Here is a 21,186-nt window from a genome sequence, read left to right on the forward strand (position 1 = left end):
TCTAATGCATATATGCAGAACAGTTCATTCCTTTTGCTTCACAGTAACCTCTTAGAGTTCTTGAAGCTCTATGATGTTTCCCCCGTTCCTTCTCTCTAGGTTAAATGCCATTTATTTCCGTTCTCGTCCCTGGAACAGTTTTCTAGAGCTCTTGGAGTTCCTGTTCTCCTTTCTTCCCCCGCCCCCCCCCCCCCCCCCTTCAGCTGGCTGCCCTTTTCGACATGAGATACACAGCACAACCCAACACCAGCTGGGATGTCTTAGAAGTGAGGCTTGAGTTTATGTCATTCTTCTCTCAGTCCTTCCAGTAGCAAGCATTAATTTTGTTATTTACCTGAATACTGTGAGGTGTGGATCGAGACACCTCAAAGACATTTGAAGTTCACAAGCCTTTGTAAATATTGCATGAAGGAGTAAGTCTGGATTGCGGGTCTGAAAAGGAGAATGATGGCACACCTGTAGGAACTGCAGAGGCTGTGAACATCTGAGGTTGCATCAGAATTTCAGGTCTAGGAATATTTCAGCTCTCAAAATTTCACTCAGCTCTGGGAATGTTTATATTTCCACCTGCAGTGTGTGGGTTACATGAGCTCTAATTGGGTAGAGGTAGCAGCAGAGCTGTCACCCTGAACACGCCCGAGGTAGGGGCTGGTACTTGCTGGGTGTTCAGTCAGCTTCTGCGGCAGCCTTTGCAGTCTGGAGGGTGAACATCGCAGGTGGCTGAACTTGCGCGACTTGACGACTGCCCTGCCGCCTGTGTGACAGCGCTGGACGTGCCATGCACACGGATCCGGGCCGGGGCTCTGATGAGGCGGCCCCAGAAGGCAGTGGGTGCGCTGACACACGAGTGAGTTGTCTCTCCTCTGAGCTGGCAGGCTGGGATAGCAGTGCCGCATGTGCGCTGCCTGCATCGCTGTCTGCAGCGCAAGTTTGCGGCTTTTTGGCACGGCTGGCGGCGGGAGCCAGCGCCCATGCCCGCCCTGCGGCCGCTCCGCCGCCCTGGGGACCCGCGCGGGTGCCCGGGGGAGCCCGGCCTGCGGCTGCCTCGGGGCAAGGAGCGGGGGATGGCGCTGGGGGTCACCGTGCCCCGGGGCGCTGACAGTGGGGGGCTGCGCTGGGGACGGGCACCCGGCAGGACAGGGCGGTGAGCGCCGCTCCCCCGGCGCTCTCGGGGCTCGGGGGCGGCTCCCGCTCGGCTCCGCTGGGGACGACCCTCGGCCAGGGACGCGTGTCCGCCTGTGCCCGGCGGGAGCGGGGCAGGGCAAGGCAGCGTTCGGCGGCGGAGGTGAGTCCGAGCCGAGCGGCCCCGCCTGCCCGGAGGGGCGGGGGGTCGGGGCGGTCCCCCCGCGCCGGGGCTGCGGGCGGAGGCGGTGGCGGCCCCCGGCAGCTCCTCCCCCGCCCGAGTTACAACCGGTTCGTGCCGGCCGCGGCCCGCCCGCCGCGCCGCGATGCGGGGCTGCCCCGGCTCCCCGGGGGCGGCTCCGGGCCCCCGCCCCACGGGCCGCCGGCCCGCAGGTAACGGGGCCGGGACCCGCGCTTCGGGCGGGGGGCGCGGGGAGCGGAGCGGGGCGGGGGCCGCGGGGGCAGCCGGACGGAGCCCCCTCAGGGGCCGCTGCCCCCGCTTCGGCCCGGCCCGGCCCCGCTCTGCGGCGGGAGCTGCCCCGGGGCTGGGGCGGCAGGGCCAGGCCGGGGGCCCGGGGCGGCTCTGCGCGGTCTCCCGGGAGCGGCTTCGGGAAAAGGAGCAGGAGCGGATCGTGCCGCCCACCCGGGGCTAGCTCATCCCGTGCGGTGCCCATCGACGACCACCCCTCGGTGTGGCTGTGGTGCCTCCTGGTGTGCCCTGTTGGTGTCTGGTGGGCACTGGGCGGTGTGCGACATCAGCACCTGCCGCGGGCACATGGCAGCGGGTGTCCGTCGCCATCGGTGTGTGCCCATTGCGGGAGCCCACCGACCCCGTGTGTGCCCATTGCGGGCTCCCCGTGTCACCTCGGCGGCTGCCCCGGAGCGGGGCACTGTGGCTCGGCCGTGTGTGCCATCGGCACGGCCAGGGCGACCTTCAGTCACCTCCTGGAGCGCTTCAGTCACTGCGCGGGTGAGCGCTTCCCGTCGGGACCGGCCTGCAGCTGGAAGGCGTCAATGTGTAACGCGGGGCTGTGGGCTGGTCCTCGAGGGCGTGGGGAGAGGCGAGGCGAGCGGGGGGCTATAAGAGGCCGTCCATCCTCACGGAGACCCTGGCCGAGGGGCGCGCACGGACTGAGGGAGCAGATGCTGAAGGGAAGCCTCGCAGGTTGTGATGCGTAAGGCGGCGCACAACAACATCGTGCTCTCGTTTTGCAGAGGAGATCTCTGGTAAATCATGTTGGCTGGTGGTTTCTAGCAGCGCCGGCTCGCATCTGCCTGCATGGATGCGTGCTAGTGACCGACAGGCTCTAAAGTTGTGCTTTCGGGGGGTTTCCATCCGCTCTGGAGCAGTGAGGCTCTGGGAACAGGTAGGACTGGTTCTGCTGAGCTGACAGATTTGTACAAAGCTGACTGGTTTATGTGCTGACCCACTGATGCTTCTTAATGTAAACTAATTTTGCACAATAGAAAAACATTATTTTGTTGTTGGTAAGTTTTGTTCTGGTGTTATGTTTTGTTTTAAATTTCACACTTCCGTCATCCGTGAGAAATAGGAGGAAACATTGATATTGACAACTCTCTTATTTAACTGACAGAAAGGCAAGTAGAGAAATGTGACAGGCAGACCTGAATATTGAGATGTAGAAGGCAAATAGATATATGTGTTCAGTGTCACACAGGCAGCTACTGTACTTAGAACACCAGTTAAAGTCAGATGTTGTGGAAACAGAGATGCATCTTCCAGTGAATTTAATACAATGCTTGTGCTGTAGAGTCAGTACACGTGCAGCTGTTGGAAATGATGAGCATGTTAAAAGCACCTATAATGCACCAGTCATGCTCTAGGTGTTACTTGCAAGCTAAGGGTAGCAGAAGTTTCGGATGATAATTGCAAGAACTTGCCTGAAAAATAAACAGAAATTTACAAGAAGTCTGATTCAGCTAAAATGAGGGATGCTACTTTTCTGGCTGGTACCGTCTTGATTTGTAGCAGTGCCTTGCAAAACTTGAGGAGCCCAGTGTTAATCACAGAGTGTGTCTGCTGACATCAGCTCTCTCTGCAGCCATGTGCTGCTCGCAGAAAGCAACACGCTTCCCCGGGCTCTGGCTGCACAAAGAACAAACTGGAAACAATCACATTGCTACTGTCTTTCTCAAGATTCCCTTTGCCACAGATTAATACAAGTTGCTGTGCTGAGGGCTAATGTTTCAGTGGTGCTCATGTTCTTTTTTTGTGCTCATCTCTCATCTTTAAGCCAAATTCTAAGATTTATAGGAAGGGAGTTCACTGTTGTGATAATGGTGCTCAGAGCAAAGCAAATAGTTGCAGCCAGACACTTCTCTCTTTCCACATTGAAACTGTTGTTCAGTTTGTTCTCTAGAGTTTCTTTTTGTTGTGGTTGGTAAAGGCTTTCATCGAGCAGCTCTCTTCCTCTGATTCTTATTCGCAGTGAGTACAACTCACTGAAAAGCTTTTTCTCACCAAATTTCAAGTTACTATTCAATTCTTTATGCTTCGTGTCTCTTTTTCAGTATTTTTAATTTAATTTGGTTTCCTGGAGCCTGAAACAGTATCCCTAGGCTGAGTGAACAGAACGGTTTGTGAAACTGCTCCCACCTGAATGCTGAATCTTAAACAGTTGTTTATCTGTTACCAGGATCACACAAGTCTTCCTGGTTGGTTCTGAGAAAAAACCCCACAACTATTGACTCCCCTCACTGCCTTCTGTGTGGGCTTCTGCTTCTTCGTTTTTGGTGCCCACATTTGTCTTTACAGTTTGTGTCCTCCTTCTGCACAGACAGAAAATAGTGAAAGGCACTTTGGATCCCTCCCAAGTCGATGCACAGATTTGGTGTCCATACAAATGAAGGTTTAATTCTCACTGTCAGTTCTTTTCTCTGCTACCAAGCTATTACAGTACAACTTACCCCTTTTGGAGAAGCATTAAATAATGTGCCAATAGAAAGTTGATATCTATGGTCCCAGCAGTGGCTTGGTTGTGCAGGACATCTTTGATTATCATAGCAGAGGGCTCTGGGGAGCAGGCTCCTCATGCAGCTCTGGCAGCTCCCTGCTCTCTGTGGCCTTGAGCCTTCAGGGGAGTTAGAAAATGCCTCAGTTTAGGTATCAGGCACACAGCAGGGCGAGGTGAAGGAATAACCTACAAAAACAGGAGGAGAAGGGAAGGGAAAGCCAGGTCATTCAAAACTGACCCTGGGATTTTATAGACCTGTTATACCCCAAGGATGATTTCTAGGGAGGAAATGATGGTGATTTTTACTTTTTGCCTGACAGTTGTGGACTGTAAATGGCTTGGAACATTGAGAGAATAGAGATGGTTGGTACCTAAAGTTTTGTTATTTTGTTAAAAGATGCAAAAGAGATCTGTGATGCAAAATAGGAGTTGTCAGCATGTAGGAGGTCAGCACTTGTACTGCTGTAAATTTGGTAGAGTTGGTTAAATTCAATTATACTCTGCATCATTGCAACAGGTGACAAACTAATCCAGAGGTTTTTAGTCTTTCTATTAGAGGAGACTACGTGACCTAAGTCTACAAAACCTTTTTTCCTCTCCTGCCCAGTCCTTGCTTCCTTCCCATGAAATGTTTAGAATAGCAGAACTGAACTCAAGAGTTGTCTTTGTGCTAAATTTTAGGGCACCAATATAATGGAAATCAATGTAACAGCTAAAATGTGTTTGTTTTCTAAAGTTTATTTTTAAACAAATATGAGTTGGGGCTATTCACTGTCTACCTCCATTATTGTAAAGTTTTTCTGAAAACTTCCTTGCTTTGTCTCATTGTCTGCTTTTAAAGCTGTTACTTATTTCCACTATTTTTTCCTCTAGGCAGGGACAAAACAAGCCAAGTGAAAATTACTTAATTCATGGACAGATGCATAGGTCAGCTCTTGAGGACTGCATTCAAATAACTCAAATATTTCATGCAGAAATACAGGGATTCCTTTTAGTGTAAAGGGTATTGTTATAGGAAAGTGCCTGTAACTTCTGGCTATCCCAGCTGCCACCCTTGCGTCTCACAGGATCAAGGGACACTCGCCAGGTATTGGAGTGAGTCAGAGCTTACATTTATAAGGTGAAACAAGTAACTTTGTAACATTTGTAACTGGGAATGTTGTATCTTCAAGGACAATCAGTATATTAAAATTGTAAATCACTCCCAAAGGACCCAGGATGTCAAAATGTATTTTACATTAGTGGGCGATGGTTTTGTTATTTGAGGGCTCAAGGCTGATGTCAGAGGTTAATTAATTGCAGGAGATCAGTACTTCTCCACTGAGATAACTTGTTTGCTTCTGAAGTTCCTCCAGGAAGATTTTAAAAAGAAGAAATTTCATGTGAAGCCACCATTTTTTCAGAGTTGTGTTAACTGTTGCAGTGATATGTTGGCTGAAAACTTGCTTTGTTGTTTTTCCGCAGGTGGTTGTCACATGAAGGCACATTTATAGGAAGCTGACAGATTTTTGCCATCATCTGTGAGTATCTACCCTCAAAGTAACATTTAAGTGCATTGTAAACTAGAACTGGCCTTTTTCATGTCTCAAGACAATTCCTCAAAATTTTATACTATAGTGTTTTTGTTAAGTTTTCCATGCAAATTCTTAAAAATTGCCCAAGAAAAGGGTGTGAGGATCTCAAATGGGAATTCTGTTATTGTCTGCTTGTTTTCCCCTTTGCTTTCATACAGCAGTAATTTTTTTTCCATTTCCTCTGGGTTCCTAAGTCAAAAAGGCAGTGCAATGGATTTATTTTTCTGCTCTGCCTCTTGGGAGTCTCCCAGAGCAGAGCTGTTACTGCAGCAGTCTTAATGCTTAAGCTGCAGTGTGGAGATGGTCCTTGAGAATATTTCATAAAGGAAACAGGGTAAGATCTTTCCTCTTTCTGTCTTCCAGGGTGAAGGAAATGAAACTGTTGAGAATCACATATCTGATTAGTGGCAGAGCCAGGAGCAGAGCATGTGTTTTGTGTTCATCACTTGGGCAGATTGCTCCCTGTAGAGAGGGAGGGCAGGCTGGCTGTGTGCACAGGGAGATTCCAGAGCAATGTAGCCTGGAAAACCTCTAAATTTTCCAGGTGTTAGAAGTATTGATCCCCACATTCACATGCTAGTCTTAAGAAGATGTGAGGGTGGTGGGTTATTTAAAGCCATAGATACACAGGTGATGGGTTGTGCCATGCCCAGGAGCAAGGTGGTGCTTCTGGGGTCCAGACAGTGATTGCCAGTTTGGGGAAGGCTGATGTGTACAGAGGGCTGACACTCTAACAGGTTATAGCAGATTTTTGTGTGCATGTTTGCTGCTGTCATGCCTTGGAATATGAGCCACACCTGTACACAGTCTTAGAGCTCACTTCACTAATATATTCAAAGTGATTTTTGGATGCAGCTCTCTACACATCGCTTTGTTGACAGAGCAGAGTACTTAACTGGTACTACTGCCAAAATGTCAGTCTTCCTCTTGATCTGCCCCTCTGAGAGTGCACTATCTAGTGGCAAACACCTTGGTAAATGGAAAGATACTGTGCTGAGAGTGGAACTGAGTATAGATTTTCTGCTCCTTTTTTAATATTCATGACTAACAGCAGGTGACCATGGGGCTTTTTTGCTGAACCGTGGCAGATGTTATTGCCTGAAGTTTTCACAGGGCTTATTTAGCACTCAGCAAATGAAATGCTTCTCTGTCATGCAGTGCTGGTGTATGTACAACTCGTGATGCTTTAGGTGCTGCTGTTCTGCTATCCAGCAGAGGTGCAGTGTGGCAGCTCCAGCTCCCACTGCCTGTGTGCTGCAGCTGTTCCTGCAGGATGGCTGAAGCCAGCCCCTGGCTGAATGTGCCATCTCTGCACAGCTCCCCTGTGCTCACAGCCCTGGTCAGGCACGTTTCTGACCCTGCTCTCTCTGGGTTTTGTCTGCACAGGTGCTGCCCTGCCTCTGACCCAGCTGCCAGGATGGCGTTTCGGAAGCCCCCAGACGGAGGCTGGGGCTGGGTGATCGTTGTGGTTTCCTTCTTCACCCAGTTCCTGTGCTATGGGTCACCGCTGGCGGTGGGAGTCCTGTACCTGGAGTGGCTGGATGCCTTTGGAGAAGGGAAAGGCAAGACTGCTTGGGTTGGATCACTAGCCAATGGAATTGGATTGCTTGCCAGTAAGTGCAGAAGCAGTATCTGTCTTAAATTGAAATGTTTCCAGTTGATGCTTTCGTCTCTTGGAATTGTATCAAAGATAGCTGCAAATGAGGGTGCTGCCTTTTTGTTTTAGGTTTATATTACATTTATAGTTTCCTTTATAGTTACATTTATGCATAAACCAGAGGAATATAGTGATACAAAGAGCAAGAAAAATATGCCCTTTAGAAAATTCAAAATTATTGTATTTGAATAAACTAGAAAAGCCACACTCTGAGAAGCTGAACAGTAATTTTCTTGATGCATTTTTTTTAATGAGACTTTAAGACTAACATTTACATTATTGTCTTAAAATCAGAACAAGCTGTTAGTCCAAAATTGTTCAAGTGCTTTATGAAAAAAAGTCAATAAACGAGTTGCTAATTTTTCAGCTCTAGCTGTAAACCTACCGGTGAGGGTGAGTGAGGGCTTCTTTGCATTCTTTATTTGAGAAAAAGCTTCCTTTGAAGGCTGGAAAGTTATGGGTAACAGTAGCACTAAATAAAGCAACTTTCCCGGAAGCTTTTCTGTAGTAAAGCATTGTCACTTGGAGAGTAACAGCAGAATTTTAGGGAAATAAGACCCCACCTTGAAAATTCCTAGGTTGTTGTTTTAAGATCAGGCATGGGTATTTAAGGGGTCATATCACTAACTTCTGTTTTTCAAAGATTTACCATGGGAACTATTATCTATTTGCTGGATCTGGAAAAAAATTCTTGTCAGCAGGGGAGCTGCTACAGGCAAAAGCAATAATGTGGTTTAATGGACAAAATGCAGCTCAAGATCCTGAGGAAAATCTCCACAAAAGTAAGGTGATGTTCCAATAGCAATACAGACCTGAATAAAGAACACTGCTTTGTATGGCCCTGGAACTGATCAAATACTGGTGTCACACCTGTGTTAGGGTTTTTTACCATCAGGCAGAAGAGAAATGGACAAAGGCAAGTGGATCACTAAGCACAAAAATACTCTGTTCAGTCTGAGGGTGTTATTGGATACAGGACTGTAGATTGCTCTTCCATCATCCTTTTTTAATTTTCCTGTATTATGGCTATTAACTCCTGCTATTCATCAAGACCTAAATATACTTGAGTGAAAGAGTGAAGTGGGGGAAAATAATGATAAACAAGGTAATTACTGAAGGAAAAACTAGGCAGAAGGAAATTCAAGAGAACACCCTTTTAGGAGACCAGAAGTCTCTGGCTCTGTTAAGAGCCTCAGTCCCCTCTCCCTTATGTCAACATCGTGCTTATTTCCAGATGTTAGTGCCCTCTGACTTGCTGCTGTGAGCAATTCTCAGCAGTGTGCTTTGTAGCTGGCTGGCTTTTCGCTGGGGTAGAGTTTATTTTCTTCTCAGTGGCTGTGTTTTGGATATGTGCTGAATATAGGGTTGATAATGTAGAGATGTTTTTCTTATTGGTGAGCAGGGCTAACAGAGCCAAGGTGTTTCCTGCTGTTCCTGCTGCCAGGCTGGTGAGGAGACTGGGTGTGCACAGGAGGTCAGGAGGAGAAACATTCAGGACAGGTGACCCCAGCTGACCACAGGGATGTTCCATGCCATGTGACATCATGCTCAGAATATAAACTGGGGGGAGAAGGAGGAAAGGGGGGGATCTTCTGAGAGATGGCATTTGTCTTCCCGAGTCACCATCACATGTGATGGGGCCCTGCTGTCCTGGAGATGGCTGAACTTGCCCTGCCATGGGAAGCAGTGAAGGAATTCCTTGGCTTGCTTTGCCTGCATGCAAAGTGTGCTTTGTTTTCCCTATTAAACTGCCTTTATGTCAGCCCAGGAGTTTTCCAGCATTTGCTCTTCTGTGTCTCCCCATTCCTGCTGGTGGGGGGAGTGAGTTCGTGGCTGCGTGGGCCTGGTTGTGGCTGAGGTTAAACCATGACAGCAGCTATAATAATGATGAATAATACAAATCAATGATGAATAATACAAATCAAAGCCGCTCTTGTGACTGATTTTGGTATGGAATGATTAAATGAAGGTTTAACAAGTTAGGAGAAGTGCTGTCTGTCCATGTGATTTTATTCTTTCAGTTTGGCATTCAGAAGCTTAATAATCATTCCTACCTCTTATGCCTTCAAAAGAAAGTACAGGGAGGGTCCTTTAATTACATTGATGTTATCAGAGTTGACTGAAAACAAAAGTCTATGTTCCCAGCTTTACCTAAAATGAAAGTTCCCACCGTTTGTCAAGCTGGGATCTGACCCTAATGATAAATCTGCTAAATTTCCTCCTTAAAAGTATGCAATTTTATGATACAAGTTGTTTAGTTTTAGTTTTCAGCTGATGAATAATGTTATCTTTAAGTGGTATATTTTGAAGTGCCCCTTGATTAGTGTGATGAATGTCTAGAGAATGTCATCAAATTACTTCTAAATTTTCTTTAAAGCCTGTAACTTGATACAGTCTTTTTGCCAAGACTCCCACACTTTTAATTGAGACTCTACTGGGGAACCATTAAGACTCTTCTGTGGGCTTTCTTCAACTTAACATCACCTTTATGAAGCTGTAGATGCCAGACTGGAAAAGGAATGACAATTATGGTAGATTAGCAGCCACAGACAGGAAATAAATCAGAGTCCATTTTCTTAGGAAGACTTTTCTCATTAATAGCACTGGCAATCACATTCACCAGCTTCTGTAACAGAGAAAGTTGGGACCAGTGACTCTGCTGTATTAGTACTGTAATTTTACCAAACCAAATAATATATATATAACATCTTGCACAGAAAAAAGTTCTCTGTCTTCTCCCCTTCCTTCTGCTCGTGTAATCTGAAATTTCTTTTTAAGCAGCTGATGCTGGTGAGCACTTTCATGTTTGCTGCATTGGTATCCTTACTAAAATGTTTACTTCTGACTTATGTGAGAGCTAAACTTAGACTGGAGACATAGAAACCCAGAACAGCACCTTGTTTATTTGGATCCATTTCCTGGGCACCTGGTGTTCGATTTCTGTCCTTTTGCTCGCAGCACAGACGGTGCTGCTGAGGCCAGTATCCAGCCTGAGCTGAACTGTTCACCTCCAGTCAGCTGGAGAAGGGAATGGGGCAGGGATCCTGTGAGCTCCTCCTCACAGGATGGCTTGGGTTGTGACTTTCTGTGATGAAACCTTTCAGAGCAGTGCAAGAAATGTGCCTAGAAGAGTGACAGACAAGCATCAGGGTTGTTGTGGAAGGCAGAGGTGAGAGCTGCCCTGCAGAATTAGGTGTTATGACATTGGTCAGGCTATGGTAGATGGGACACATGGCTCCAGGGCTTGTTTGACAGGAAGAAATTTACAAAGCTTAGTAGGTTTCCCTTACTAAAACAGGCCAGAGGAGGATATTTATATATACTCTTGAACATCATGTGCTTCTTCTGCACCAAATGTTCTTAATTTTGCATCCATTTGGAGCCTGAAATTAAATTTAATCCATGTTCCACTTGTTAAAAGCAAAACAAAGACCTTGGCGCCTGTAATTGGCACCACAGCTGTTTATAGTAAGAGTTGACTTCACAGTCCTTGGCATAGGAGGAGCGATGTCTCCATTGCCACTTCCCTTCATTAATGGAGGGAGAGCAAAGGCAGGATTCTCTCTTGAAAGGCACGCCTTGATAATTTGATGGGATGTTTCTGCTGATCTGAGGCAGTGCTAGATGTGTAAAAAGCTTAATTTTGTTTTTTCAAGCAACAGTTTTACTACGCTATAACTGCTTTTGCATCTACATATTTTTGAACACAAACCTCACACAGCCATGGCCCCCACTGTAAAGTATGGATGCTGTAAATAGCTTGTGCACAGGAGAGAAGGGTGTCCCCAAGATTCCTCTGAAGAGAAGCCCAGTTCATATAACAACTTTTTTTAGAGGGGAACTGTCTTTCCAATCAGTTGGGAGTGGGTTGCTGCCCAGTGTGAAAAGCCTTTTTTCTGATCTATATTCATATCCAAAGTACAGGCATTTGGAGAATGTTATGTTTATTATAACCAGCTTTTAGAAATGCGTTTAATAAACAAAACATTTTCTTGTACTCTGTCCAGTGGATTTTACATGCAGTCCATGACCATTTTTTCTACTCTACAGTTTCAACAAGCTCGGACAGATGCCCAGGTAGGGTGGGTCAGATTAATGCAGATGATAAGAGAAAGAACTCAGTTGTCCAATATAGTTTGTTTAGCAAAAGATTTTGTGTATGAGGTGAAGGAAGGAGGATCCTTGAGATTAGTGAGTGGAGTGGAGGGAGGGAGGGAATGTTGTTTTGCAGGGTTTTTTTACTTTATGTGAAAATATTGAGGAAGTGTTAGTTCTGGATGTCCATTAAAAAAACCAACTTTGTGCTTGTCAGGAGGACAGCACATTTCTGTAGGTTTAAGTTCCTGAGTGCAGCAGTTGCCCTTGTTTTCGTGTCTCAGGAAGGGCTCACAGACATGTCCCCATCTCATTGAGGGTAAAGTATTTCATTCAAAATAATTTTAATAAAAATACCAATGTACAAATGATCCCTTCTAGGCGTTCTTCCTCTTTGGTCCCTCTGTATGAAGATCTCCTGTGAAAACCAATCTTCATTCTGCTTCCCATTTTGTCTGGGGATCTTGTTGACTGCTCCCCTGATAATTGTGTTGCTGACTGCGAGCTGTGACAGGTTGTGTGCAGAAGAGCATTGTCTGTTCCTGTGCTGAGTCTTTCTTCCTAGAGTTAGCTGCCATTCCAGTAAACTGTGCTGCTATCTCTTTTTGATTGAGTTTGTTCTAGTTTTAAGATCCATCATTTGGAAAGGAAAAAGCCCTAGGGATTTTATTTGTAAAAGAGGTAAATATTTATCAATGTCATAAAAGATTATACTAGTTCCAGTGCTAACCCCTGGAGCTGCTGGCAAACTGAAGAAAATGCTGGCTTAAAAGCTATTTCTCATGCTTACTATTGAGGATTGCCACTGGGAATTTTTTATGTTGTTCGTATTATGGTGAGAGTCAGCTAATGAAAACCCTTATGCTGCCTGAAGATCTGTTTCCTATGTGGCTGTAGGCAGACTCCTGCAGTCTTCAGAATGGCCATTTTGAGCAAAATCCACAAGGCAGGTCTCAGTCCCACTCTGTGAAAAAGTGGGAAAATTCTAGTAAAAATCCAACTCTGTGAAAGTTGGATTTTTACTAGAATTTACTGCCTTGAGCCCATTTTTCTTCAAATATTTGTAAAGAATGACAAGTTTGTGTACAGTCAACTCCTGTGCAAATACCATGGTGATAACTGAAGGTGCTGTGCCTGGTGGAAAAAAAATGCCAGTGCTATGGGAAACAGAGAAGGTGAAGCAGTGCAAGGAGGCAGGAAAGGACAAAGATGCTGGCTATCCAGGGGATTTTCTTTTGTGACTCATTTTCTAGCAGTGTGATGAGTGTGAAAGTCGTGCCTAGTGTGAATGGGAAGATGGAGCTGCTTTTCAGCTCAACTCAGAGACCTAAAATAATTATTTTAATGTTTACACTGGCGCTCCTTCTTATAAACAGGGCCGTTGCTGAGTTGCCAGATGTCTTGCTGTGTGAGATGGCAGATTAATACTGAGCTCTCTGGAGCAGGTTCTTCACTTTAGTGCAGGTTGTTTTCCATGTCAGAGTGAAAAGATCTCTTTGTACTCTTTGTTCTCCTTTGGGATTAGATTTTGCAAGTGGAGAGGCTGGAAGAGCATCTCCTTGGGCCTTGTCAGGGATGCTTTTGTTCATGTTCCAGTGGAGATGTCTTGTCAGGTTATGAAGGCACATCCTTCAGCTCTGTGTCTCTCTTGTTCTGGCTCGGGGTCAGAGGGTCCAGTTTCACCTGGGGTGCTCTGGTAGGGGTCAGTGACGTCTGTACCAGCACCACCACTCCAGACTGGACAGACACCTTCTGAGAATAGCTGTGTCCAAATATAGAGAGCAAGTGGAAGGGAAATGCTGTTTGTTTTAGCAAGGTAGTAGGTCAGAAATAAAGAATAGAAAGAGTGCAAATTCCTCTGCTTAATTGTATTACATTAACACTGCCTTATGTTCTTTTAGTGTAGAAGAATTCTTTATACAATAGAGAGTCAATCCTTTGTTCATTTTTAAATCCTGTGGTTTTAGGAAACATAACAATCTTAATTTGCCAGTTCTAGTAATTAATTCTAAGAATCAGCAATGTTCTTAGCCTTTGTTCTCAGCATGTTACCCTGCCCAGGTTATGCTGGCCAGCTTTCATTCCCACAGTGTGCTGACTCTTGAGAAGCAGTAAGTGCTTAGATCTTCCTTTTTCATTGCTTCCAAAATCCAATTAAACCTTTCTTTCCTGGAATATTTTCTTGATTCCTCTGTAACTCTGACTCTTTGCCTGGATAAGCACCAGCTCAGACTCACCCCCCTTTATGTTCCCTGGGCAGATAGCTCTAATGTAGGGCAAAAGTTCTGGCCTGCCTTGTCTCTGAGGATCATTTCACCTGCTGACGAGTCTCTGCTCCTGCCTGCCTGAACTGCTTGTCCCATGGCTGGCAACCACAGGAAAACCTTGCCTGCATTCCCAGCTGCTCTCTCCTGTCTACAAACCTAGGCAAGCACCATCCCCAGGCTCCAAGTGTTTACCTCATATCACCTTTCTGGGCTCACCTCCCATCTGCTGGGAATCTGTTACGTGACTCAGGGAGCACTAACCTTGACAAATGGCAGACTCCAAAATTACTGCTTGTGCAGATTGAATCGACCATGGCGTGTATGTGCATCGCTTTACATGAGATGCAGATGTTGTAAGGTGTTTTTTTTTGTTTGTGTTAAATAATGGCATTCAGCTCTGCATCTAACTTCTAATCTCAAAGTTGCTGAGTTTAGAAATGAGGCTAACATCTGAGTTTATGTGTGAAGGTTTGGGACTGCAGGGTTTCAGATAAGTTGTCTTTGCAAGCCAAGTCTCTTGCTGGTTGATTATTTATGCAGGGCACCAAGCTTGCACGCTACTTAAGACTAAAAGGTGTATTCCAGGTCACACAACTGAGAATAAGTGCTTGTTCTACAATTTCTGTGAGGAGAGAACTGGCTGAATAGAGGCAGGGTGTGAATTCTGCCTCACTTGGTTCTTGTTTTGAAGAGTTAAGAGAGCTAAGAACTGAGAAATATTGGGGAGTGAACTTGAATGTTGTTGCGGCTGCTCCCAGTAAGTGACTTTTATTTTTTGTAGTTTTACAGGAGAGCAGAGATAGGTAGTAAAGTGTTCTTTGGTAGGGACACCTGACCAGTGGGTATTTAATTCCCTCAAAAATCAGGGTAGAGAGGTGTTTCTCTTTGCCTGGTATGCCAGCAGAGGTTCCCTCTGTGTAAGCACCAGGTGGCATTCTTGCTGTGACCATGATCCCCAGTGACTGCTTTTCCATTCCAGTTTTGTACATCACATACCAAGATGGATACAGATACTGTGTTTCTGAAACACAGTTTTTGTGCTCTGGCAAAAAATACCTGCTTGCTTAAGGCCTGGCTGATGGTCTGCCTTGGTTTTGTGTTTCAAGATGGAAGATTCTTTTCAGAACCTTTGTACACCTTAGTTCTGTGATGACAGTGTTACAGTCCAGTATGTTTTGGATCTCCCTATGTGTAAGGAATGTTTCCCTTGCTCTTTCCCTCCCAGCCCAAGGACCCTTTCATGGCCTTGATGTTCAGTTTCTCCTTGAGAAAAATTTTGCAAGCCTGACCATGAATATTTTTATAACTGCTTTAGAGAACCCTGTGAAAATGAGTACTCTGAATTGTTATCTAATATAATTATACATGTAAATAGTTATCATAAGAAACGTTTCCAAAGATTGATATATTTTTAGAAGTTCTTCCTGGTGCTGATGTTTACTTGGAATGTTTTTCCTGTTTTTTCCCTCTAGGTCCTGTCTGCAGTATATGTGTATCATCTTTTGGAGCAAGACCTGTAGCTATCTTCAGTGGCTTTATGGTGGCTGGGGGCCTCATGATGAGCAGTTTTGCACCAAACATATACTTCCTATATGTTTCATATGGGATAGTTGTTGGTAAGAAACACCTTCTCTTCATTTTGAGACTTACTCTTCATTATTTTGAGTGTTGCTTTATGAATAGGAAATGGGAAACTGATTCTCAGGGGCAGTGGTAGTCTGGGACTTGATTTATCAAGGAATACTTGATTTTTGGGCAGGGAGGGATGTTGCACGGGCAGGCTGTTACCATGTAGTAAAAGATAAAAATGATGTAAATGTTCATGAGCGTTTGAAAACAGTTTATCCTCTGTTGACACAATTGTTAGAGATGGAGAAGCTGAGGTTTTACCTAAGGCCTGGAATCGAGCAAGTCTTCTGCTGGCATGAAATGCCAATCTTAAGGGAATAATATCTCTTCTGGAATTCTGTCATATACTCATTCTAATTTGATAAATTAGGGATCATTATGGAGCAATGCTGTTCTGCCCAGAACTGGATTGAACATAAAATGCTGTGCTGGAGGCATGAAAGTGCTGCTCTCCTGGCAGGTGGTGACCTGCCCTCTGTGCTGCCGCGGGTGGCTGATCAAATTAACTGTGTCAGGCACTTGGGCACCCCTGTGGCCAGCAGGGCACTGTGCCATGGGCAGGCAGCTCTGCCCAATGGGCCAGCCCTGGGCTCAGAGCCCTGTGGCCATTCCACAGAGCACGGAGCTCGGCTGGGAGCTCCTCAAAGCCAGCCTGCTCCACCCTGCTCAGCAGCAGGGACAGGGAGGGAAGGGAGGTGAGACAGTGCTGAGCAGCGTTAAAGGTACCTCAGTACCCAGGGCACACCACGGCATCACCTGGGGGATAACAAAGGGGCATTCATTCCTAGAGGGTGTAGCATGTTTTATATCTAACTCTTTTTATGCAGGTCTTGGATGTGGCCTTTTGTACACTGCAACAGTTACCATCACGTGCCAGTACTTTGACAAACGCAGAGGCCTTGCACTTGGTCTGATTTCAACAGGTAGCACTTTTGTCATTCTCTCCAGCTTCTCAACTCTGATACAGCCACCCTTATCCTGGAAATAAAAAAACAGAAGATTATGTTTTTCTCAGTAACTTAAGAAAGTTACTACTTTCTTAAATCAAAATACCAGTAGCAATGAAGGGAAAAACTGGGGCTTCAGATAAAATAGTAACTAGACCTGCAGGTTTATGTTATGGGCATCAATATAGATGAGGAAAAGATAGTCACTGAAAACAGACTCATATAGCTTGGGCTGTGTGCCATGGATAATGAGGAGAAGCATTCCACAGTGTCCTCTTTTTCCTCTTTGTTCAAACCCAGGAGCAGAGGTGAGAAAGAGGCTGGAGATGCAGGATATAAATGCTGCATCACTTTTTAATGGCCTGAGTAGGAATGGTTACAGATGGCCCTTGTGCCATGCCTTGCTTTCTGTGTGCCATGGAGTGCCTGCTCTGACCTATTTTCTTGAGTAGCTGTCAGTGAGGAGACACAGGATCAGTGTAGTCAGTGGTGTGAGATACTAATACCTCATCCACACAAGCTGAGTGAAGAGGAGCTTTGCAGAAATGTTCCTTGGGATCATTTTCAGTGGCTTTGTTTTGGATTCCAGGTAGGTTGCCTTAAAGCCTGATCTTATTGTGCCCTGGTTAATTTTAATATCTGGAAGGCAAAACAAGCAAGGATTTTGTAATTGATTTTCCTCTGTTTAGCACCAGACAGTCTTCAGCAAATAATTTTAAAGTTTGTCATATAAATTGACTTGAAAACCAATGTTCTGTGTTTGTGAGAGGACACCCACTAGTTAAAATGGATATGTGCTCACTTCAAACAAGAACCTTTTCTTTAAATCACTGGGATTGCATTAAATTCTTGTCCTCCTAGTAATTTCTCACTCTTCAATGTTTTCTTCTGAATGGCCACATTTCTCAAATGCATGTGTAGTCCTGTAGAGCTTCATGAAATGCCTTTGGGGTAAACTCCCACCAGGCAAACCCTGCTCCTTAAACACCAGGCAGTCAAGGGCTGCTTCTAGGAGGGATCTTGGTGAACTCCTGGTCCATTTCTGCCTGGGAGGAGGAAGGTGGCAGCAAAGAGAAGAAAGGGGATAATGTTGGCGTGGGAAATTCTAACTGCGCTAACTCAAAATGGTACCTGAAGGGATACTTGTATATGAGAGCAGGGCAGAAGGGTGGCTTAACAGTTCTTTGATGTTTTTAATCAGATATAGTATTGATCCTGCTTGTTTATGAAGCGTCTGCTAGTGTTATTTGTCACAAAGTGTTCAGATATTTTGGGACTTTTTTTTTTTTGTTGTGTGGCTACTCAACAAAGAAACTGTAACTTCAGGAGGGATGGTGATTCACTGGTTCATTAAACTTGGGAGAGAGGAGCACAAATGAATTACCATTCCTGTGGCACTGTATTCATAGCTGCTGAATTGTGGAATTTTGTTAGAGTTGAAGAATGGTCTTGGTTCTTCAGTTTAAACCAAACTTATTTTTCTTTTATAGGCTCAAGTGTTGGACTCTTTATATATGCAGCACTGCAAAGAGAGCTTATTGAGCTGTATGGACTGGATGGGTGTCTGCTAATAGTTGGTGCCCTGTCTCTAAATATATTAGCATGTGGCAGCCTAATGAGACCTTTGGAATCATCCAGTTCTCCTCCACCAGAGAAAATGTTTGTAGACAAAGTCCCAGATCAATATTTTGTTTACCATGAAAAGGAAAAGACTGTTGAAGAAAACATTAGCATCCTTGAAAAGGGCTATATTGATGAAAAATCTGTGAACAATGTGCCTGATTGCAAACAGGATAGCATTTTGAATAAGAACACATTGAGCTCAATAAATGTAAATGAGAAAGACACTTACAAAAAGAAAGTTGTAGAACAGACAAACTTCTGCAAGCAACTCGCCAAGAGGAAGTGGCAGCTCTATTTGACCTACTGGAAGGAGACCATGGTTCTTTTCAAGAACAAAGTATTTTCAGCTCTCTTTGTTGCCATCTTGCTCTTTGATATTGGTGGATTTCCTCCTTCTCTGCTCATGGAAGATGTAGCAAGAAGTGCAAACATTAGTGAAGATGACTATTACATGCCCCTTATTTCCATTATTGGCATTATGACGACTGTTGGCAAACTTATTTTAGGAATACTGGCAGATTTTAAGTGGGTTAACACTTTATATCTCTATGTAACTACCTTATTAATGACAGGAGTGGCCTTGTTTGCAATTCCATTTGCCAAAAGTTACCTTACATTAGCGATGCTTTCTGGGATTTTGGGTTTTCTGACTGGGAACTGGTCCATTTTTCCATATGTAACAACAAAGACTGTGGGGATTGAGAAACTGACTCATGCCTACGGGATATTGATGTTCTTTGCTGGACTTGGGAACAGCCTCGGACCACCAATTGTAGGTAAGGGCAAGGAGTAGACATAAACTGAACATGAGCTTGTCACAACCAGACAAAATGCTTTTTGCATGTCTAATACTAATGGAAAGATAAAATTGAAATCTGTAACAAAAAATAAAAGTTGTTTGGCCGATTATGTTTGTAATTTGTCTTTGAGGGAAAACACATTCCATGTCTAAGAGGTCAGACAGCATTTTAGGTTCGGCCTATTTAAATTAAATTTTATTTTGTTGTTTGGGTGTTTTTTAATTGTTGTTTCTCTATGTTACCAGTGCTGTGTTACATTTCACTGATGAGCTTCTCTCTTATCCCACCCCCAGGCTGGTTTTACGACTGGACGCAGGAGTACAACACTGCTTTCTACTTCAGTGGCTTTTGTGTCCTGCTGGGGGGATTTCTCCTGCTGTTGGCGGCACTGCCCTGCTGGAATGCCTGCACCAATCAGAGCTCCAAGCTGCCTCCAAATACTTACTCCTACAAAGTTGCATCTAACACTTAGGTGACAACTGGAAAACACTTTGCGCCTTTTTATATTATATAGCAAAGTATTTTAGTAATTTTCCACTTATTTATGAAGCCCACAAATCCTCTTTCCACTAGAAAAATTCCATTGTTGCTTGTTGTTCAGTTTCTTTTTCTTCTTCTATTTCTTTTTTTTTAATGTTATTTTTAAAAACAGTCTTATTTTGTGTACTATGCACCGTGTTTTCAGCCTTTGTCTACTGTAATTTCCTTTCACCCTGTAAAGGGGGTGTTCTGCTCTATTATCAGCTGTACTTTTTTTTAAGGGGGGTTGGTATGGAGGGGTGAGCACTTTGAAGCAAAAATGAAGGCCTGTTCTTTATAGGAGAAGGCTGGCATTTCTGCCTCCTTCCATAGGTCTCCAAGTTGCACAATTAGGCTTTACAAAACAAGAATTTGCCTTATTAAAATGTAATACTGTGGCAAGGTGCTTTTAACTTCATGCTTAGATTAACTTTTTTGTCTTTTTCACGTTTCTCCAATTTATGATTAAGTGCCAATTGTGGGAGGGAGAAGAGGGGAAACAATCAACCTTGTGTTGCATAACTGAATTGAACATTATGATGAAAGTAAAGATTCTTATTACCACTGCGACTAAGAACCATGTTTATAAATACTGCACATTTTGTGAAGCCTGTTTATAAAACTGTTGAACCAAAACCTTTTAAAACCAAGGAATAAATGTGATTGTTGAAACCGTGAAAGGAAATGCTGACTTGGTTATGCAAGTTCATAATCTTTTTATCAAGGTTGGAGAGATGCTCACTGAAGCCCACAGGTGAGTGTTTCTAAGCAGGGCACCCAAATTCTGGTGGTCCTGGGAGCCTCTCTTGTTGCACAACCACAGTTCAGTGGGTTGAAGCTGCTGCAGAAAGCTTAATAGGGCTTGTAGGGCTGTTAACAAGGTAGACCTGACTAAAAAGGGGAAAGTGTGACAGTAATATGTTATCTTTGCTGTCCTTCTTTGGAATGGATATAGCGAGGAGAAAAGGCAGTAGCAGAGAGCAAGAAAAAGCATGGGGGAGGGCTAGCAGAAGAGGTTCAGAGAAAGCTGATGGGGAAAGAATTGCATCACTTGAACACCAAACAAGTCAGTGAGAGAGAGCCCTTGGAACCTCTTGTCTCTGTAGCTACAGGCCAGCCCTGCGTGCGTGTTGGGTTTGGCTGGGGGAACGCCGTGTGATGATGAAGCCTTTCCTGAGCCAGGCAGGTGCTCCAGCAGAGGCAGGGTGACTCTGCTGTCTCTGCCCTGCCCCGTGTGCCCTGTGCAATGGCTTTTGCTTACAGAGCTGCTCTCGTGCCAAAGCTGTGTCTGCACAGCAGTGACAAATCTCTCCATAGGTGGCACGTCCTGTGCGCTCTGGCTTCTCACTGCAGGTTTGACGTCTTGTGGGGCGTGTTGCAAGGCTCTGGTGGAAGCTCTGAGCCCTGAGTTACAGCCTGCAAATGTCCCAGTAGTTCTCAGCAGTGCTGTGGGCTTCAAGTGTGTGATGTGATTCTGGCTCATTAATAATTCTCAAGGTAAAAGCCAGGCATGTAAGGAGCAATGTGTGTTGTTGAAGTGCTGTGTACAGAGTTACAGTGTTTGCACACCTCATTAGGCAAGAGGGATGCAACATCTGAGTGGGGCAGACCTACGTGCAGAAATGTTCCCTCCTCTGGTCCAAGGCAGGAAAATCCAGCTTGGCTTCAAACAGTTTTTGCTGACTTTCTGGGATTCACTTATGTTCGTTTGTATTAAAACATGACAAAGATGCTGTTAGTTTGTCTCTTTTTTTCCCTTCCATTTGTCAGCTGTGTGAACTACTGTGTGGGTTTTCTTCCTGATTTGCTTATTCAGTGCATGTAGAAAGAATATTGAGTATTCTGGATAGCCATAAATGCAACTCCAGTCCTAAATTGGAGTCCTGGGTATCTGATTTGGATTTGCACCCATTTTATGTGCTCTTATGGCAGCTGTAGTTGTATTTCACTACATTTATATAAAAGTAATACCATGTTT

The 21,186-nt window shown here is 44.9% G+C and overlaps 1 protein-coding gene across 5 annotated transcripts; it reads left to right on the forward strand.

Annotated features, from left to right (window-relative positions):
- Positions 1 to 808: 808 nt before the first annotated feature.
- Positions 809 to 19,893, forward strand: SLC16A9 (solute carrier family 16 member 9). Of its 5 annotated transcripts, none has more exons than XM_066555038.1 (7): positions 809 to 847; positions 5,562 to 5,617; positions 7,058 to 7,284; positions 15,163 to 15,306; positions 16,147 to 16,242; positions 17,757 to 18,665; positions 18,983 to 19,893. In XM_066555038.1, exons 3-7 carry the CDS (start codon positions 7,089 to 7,091, stop codon positions 19,159 to 19,161), a joined length of 1,524 nt encoding a protein of 507 aa, XP_066411135.1. In that variant the 5' UTR covers positions 809 to 847; positions 5,562 to 5,617; positions 7,058 to 7,088; the 3' UTR covers positions 19,162 to 19,893. The 5 variants fall into 5 exon arrangements, with proteins under 5 accessions (XP_066411135.1, XP_066411134.1, XP_066411136.1 ...); XM_066555037.1 differs by lacking the exon at positions 809 to 847 and adding an exon at positions 1,433 to 1,515; XM_066555039.1 differs by lacking the exon at positions 809 to 847 and adding an exon at positions 1,933 to 2,092.
- The last annotated feature ends 1,293 nt before the right edge of the window (positions 19,894 to 21,186 follow it).

The sequence above is a fragment of the Molothrus aeneus genome, chromosome 8 (genome assembly GCF_037042795.1).
Source record: "Molothrus aeneus isolate 106 chromosome 8, BPBGC_Maene_1.0, whole genome shotgun sequence".
Lineage (NCBI taxonomy): Eukaryota > Metazoa > Chordata > Aves > Passeriformes > Icteridae > Molothrus > Molothrus aeneus.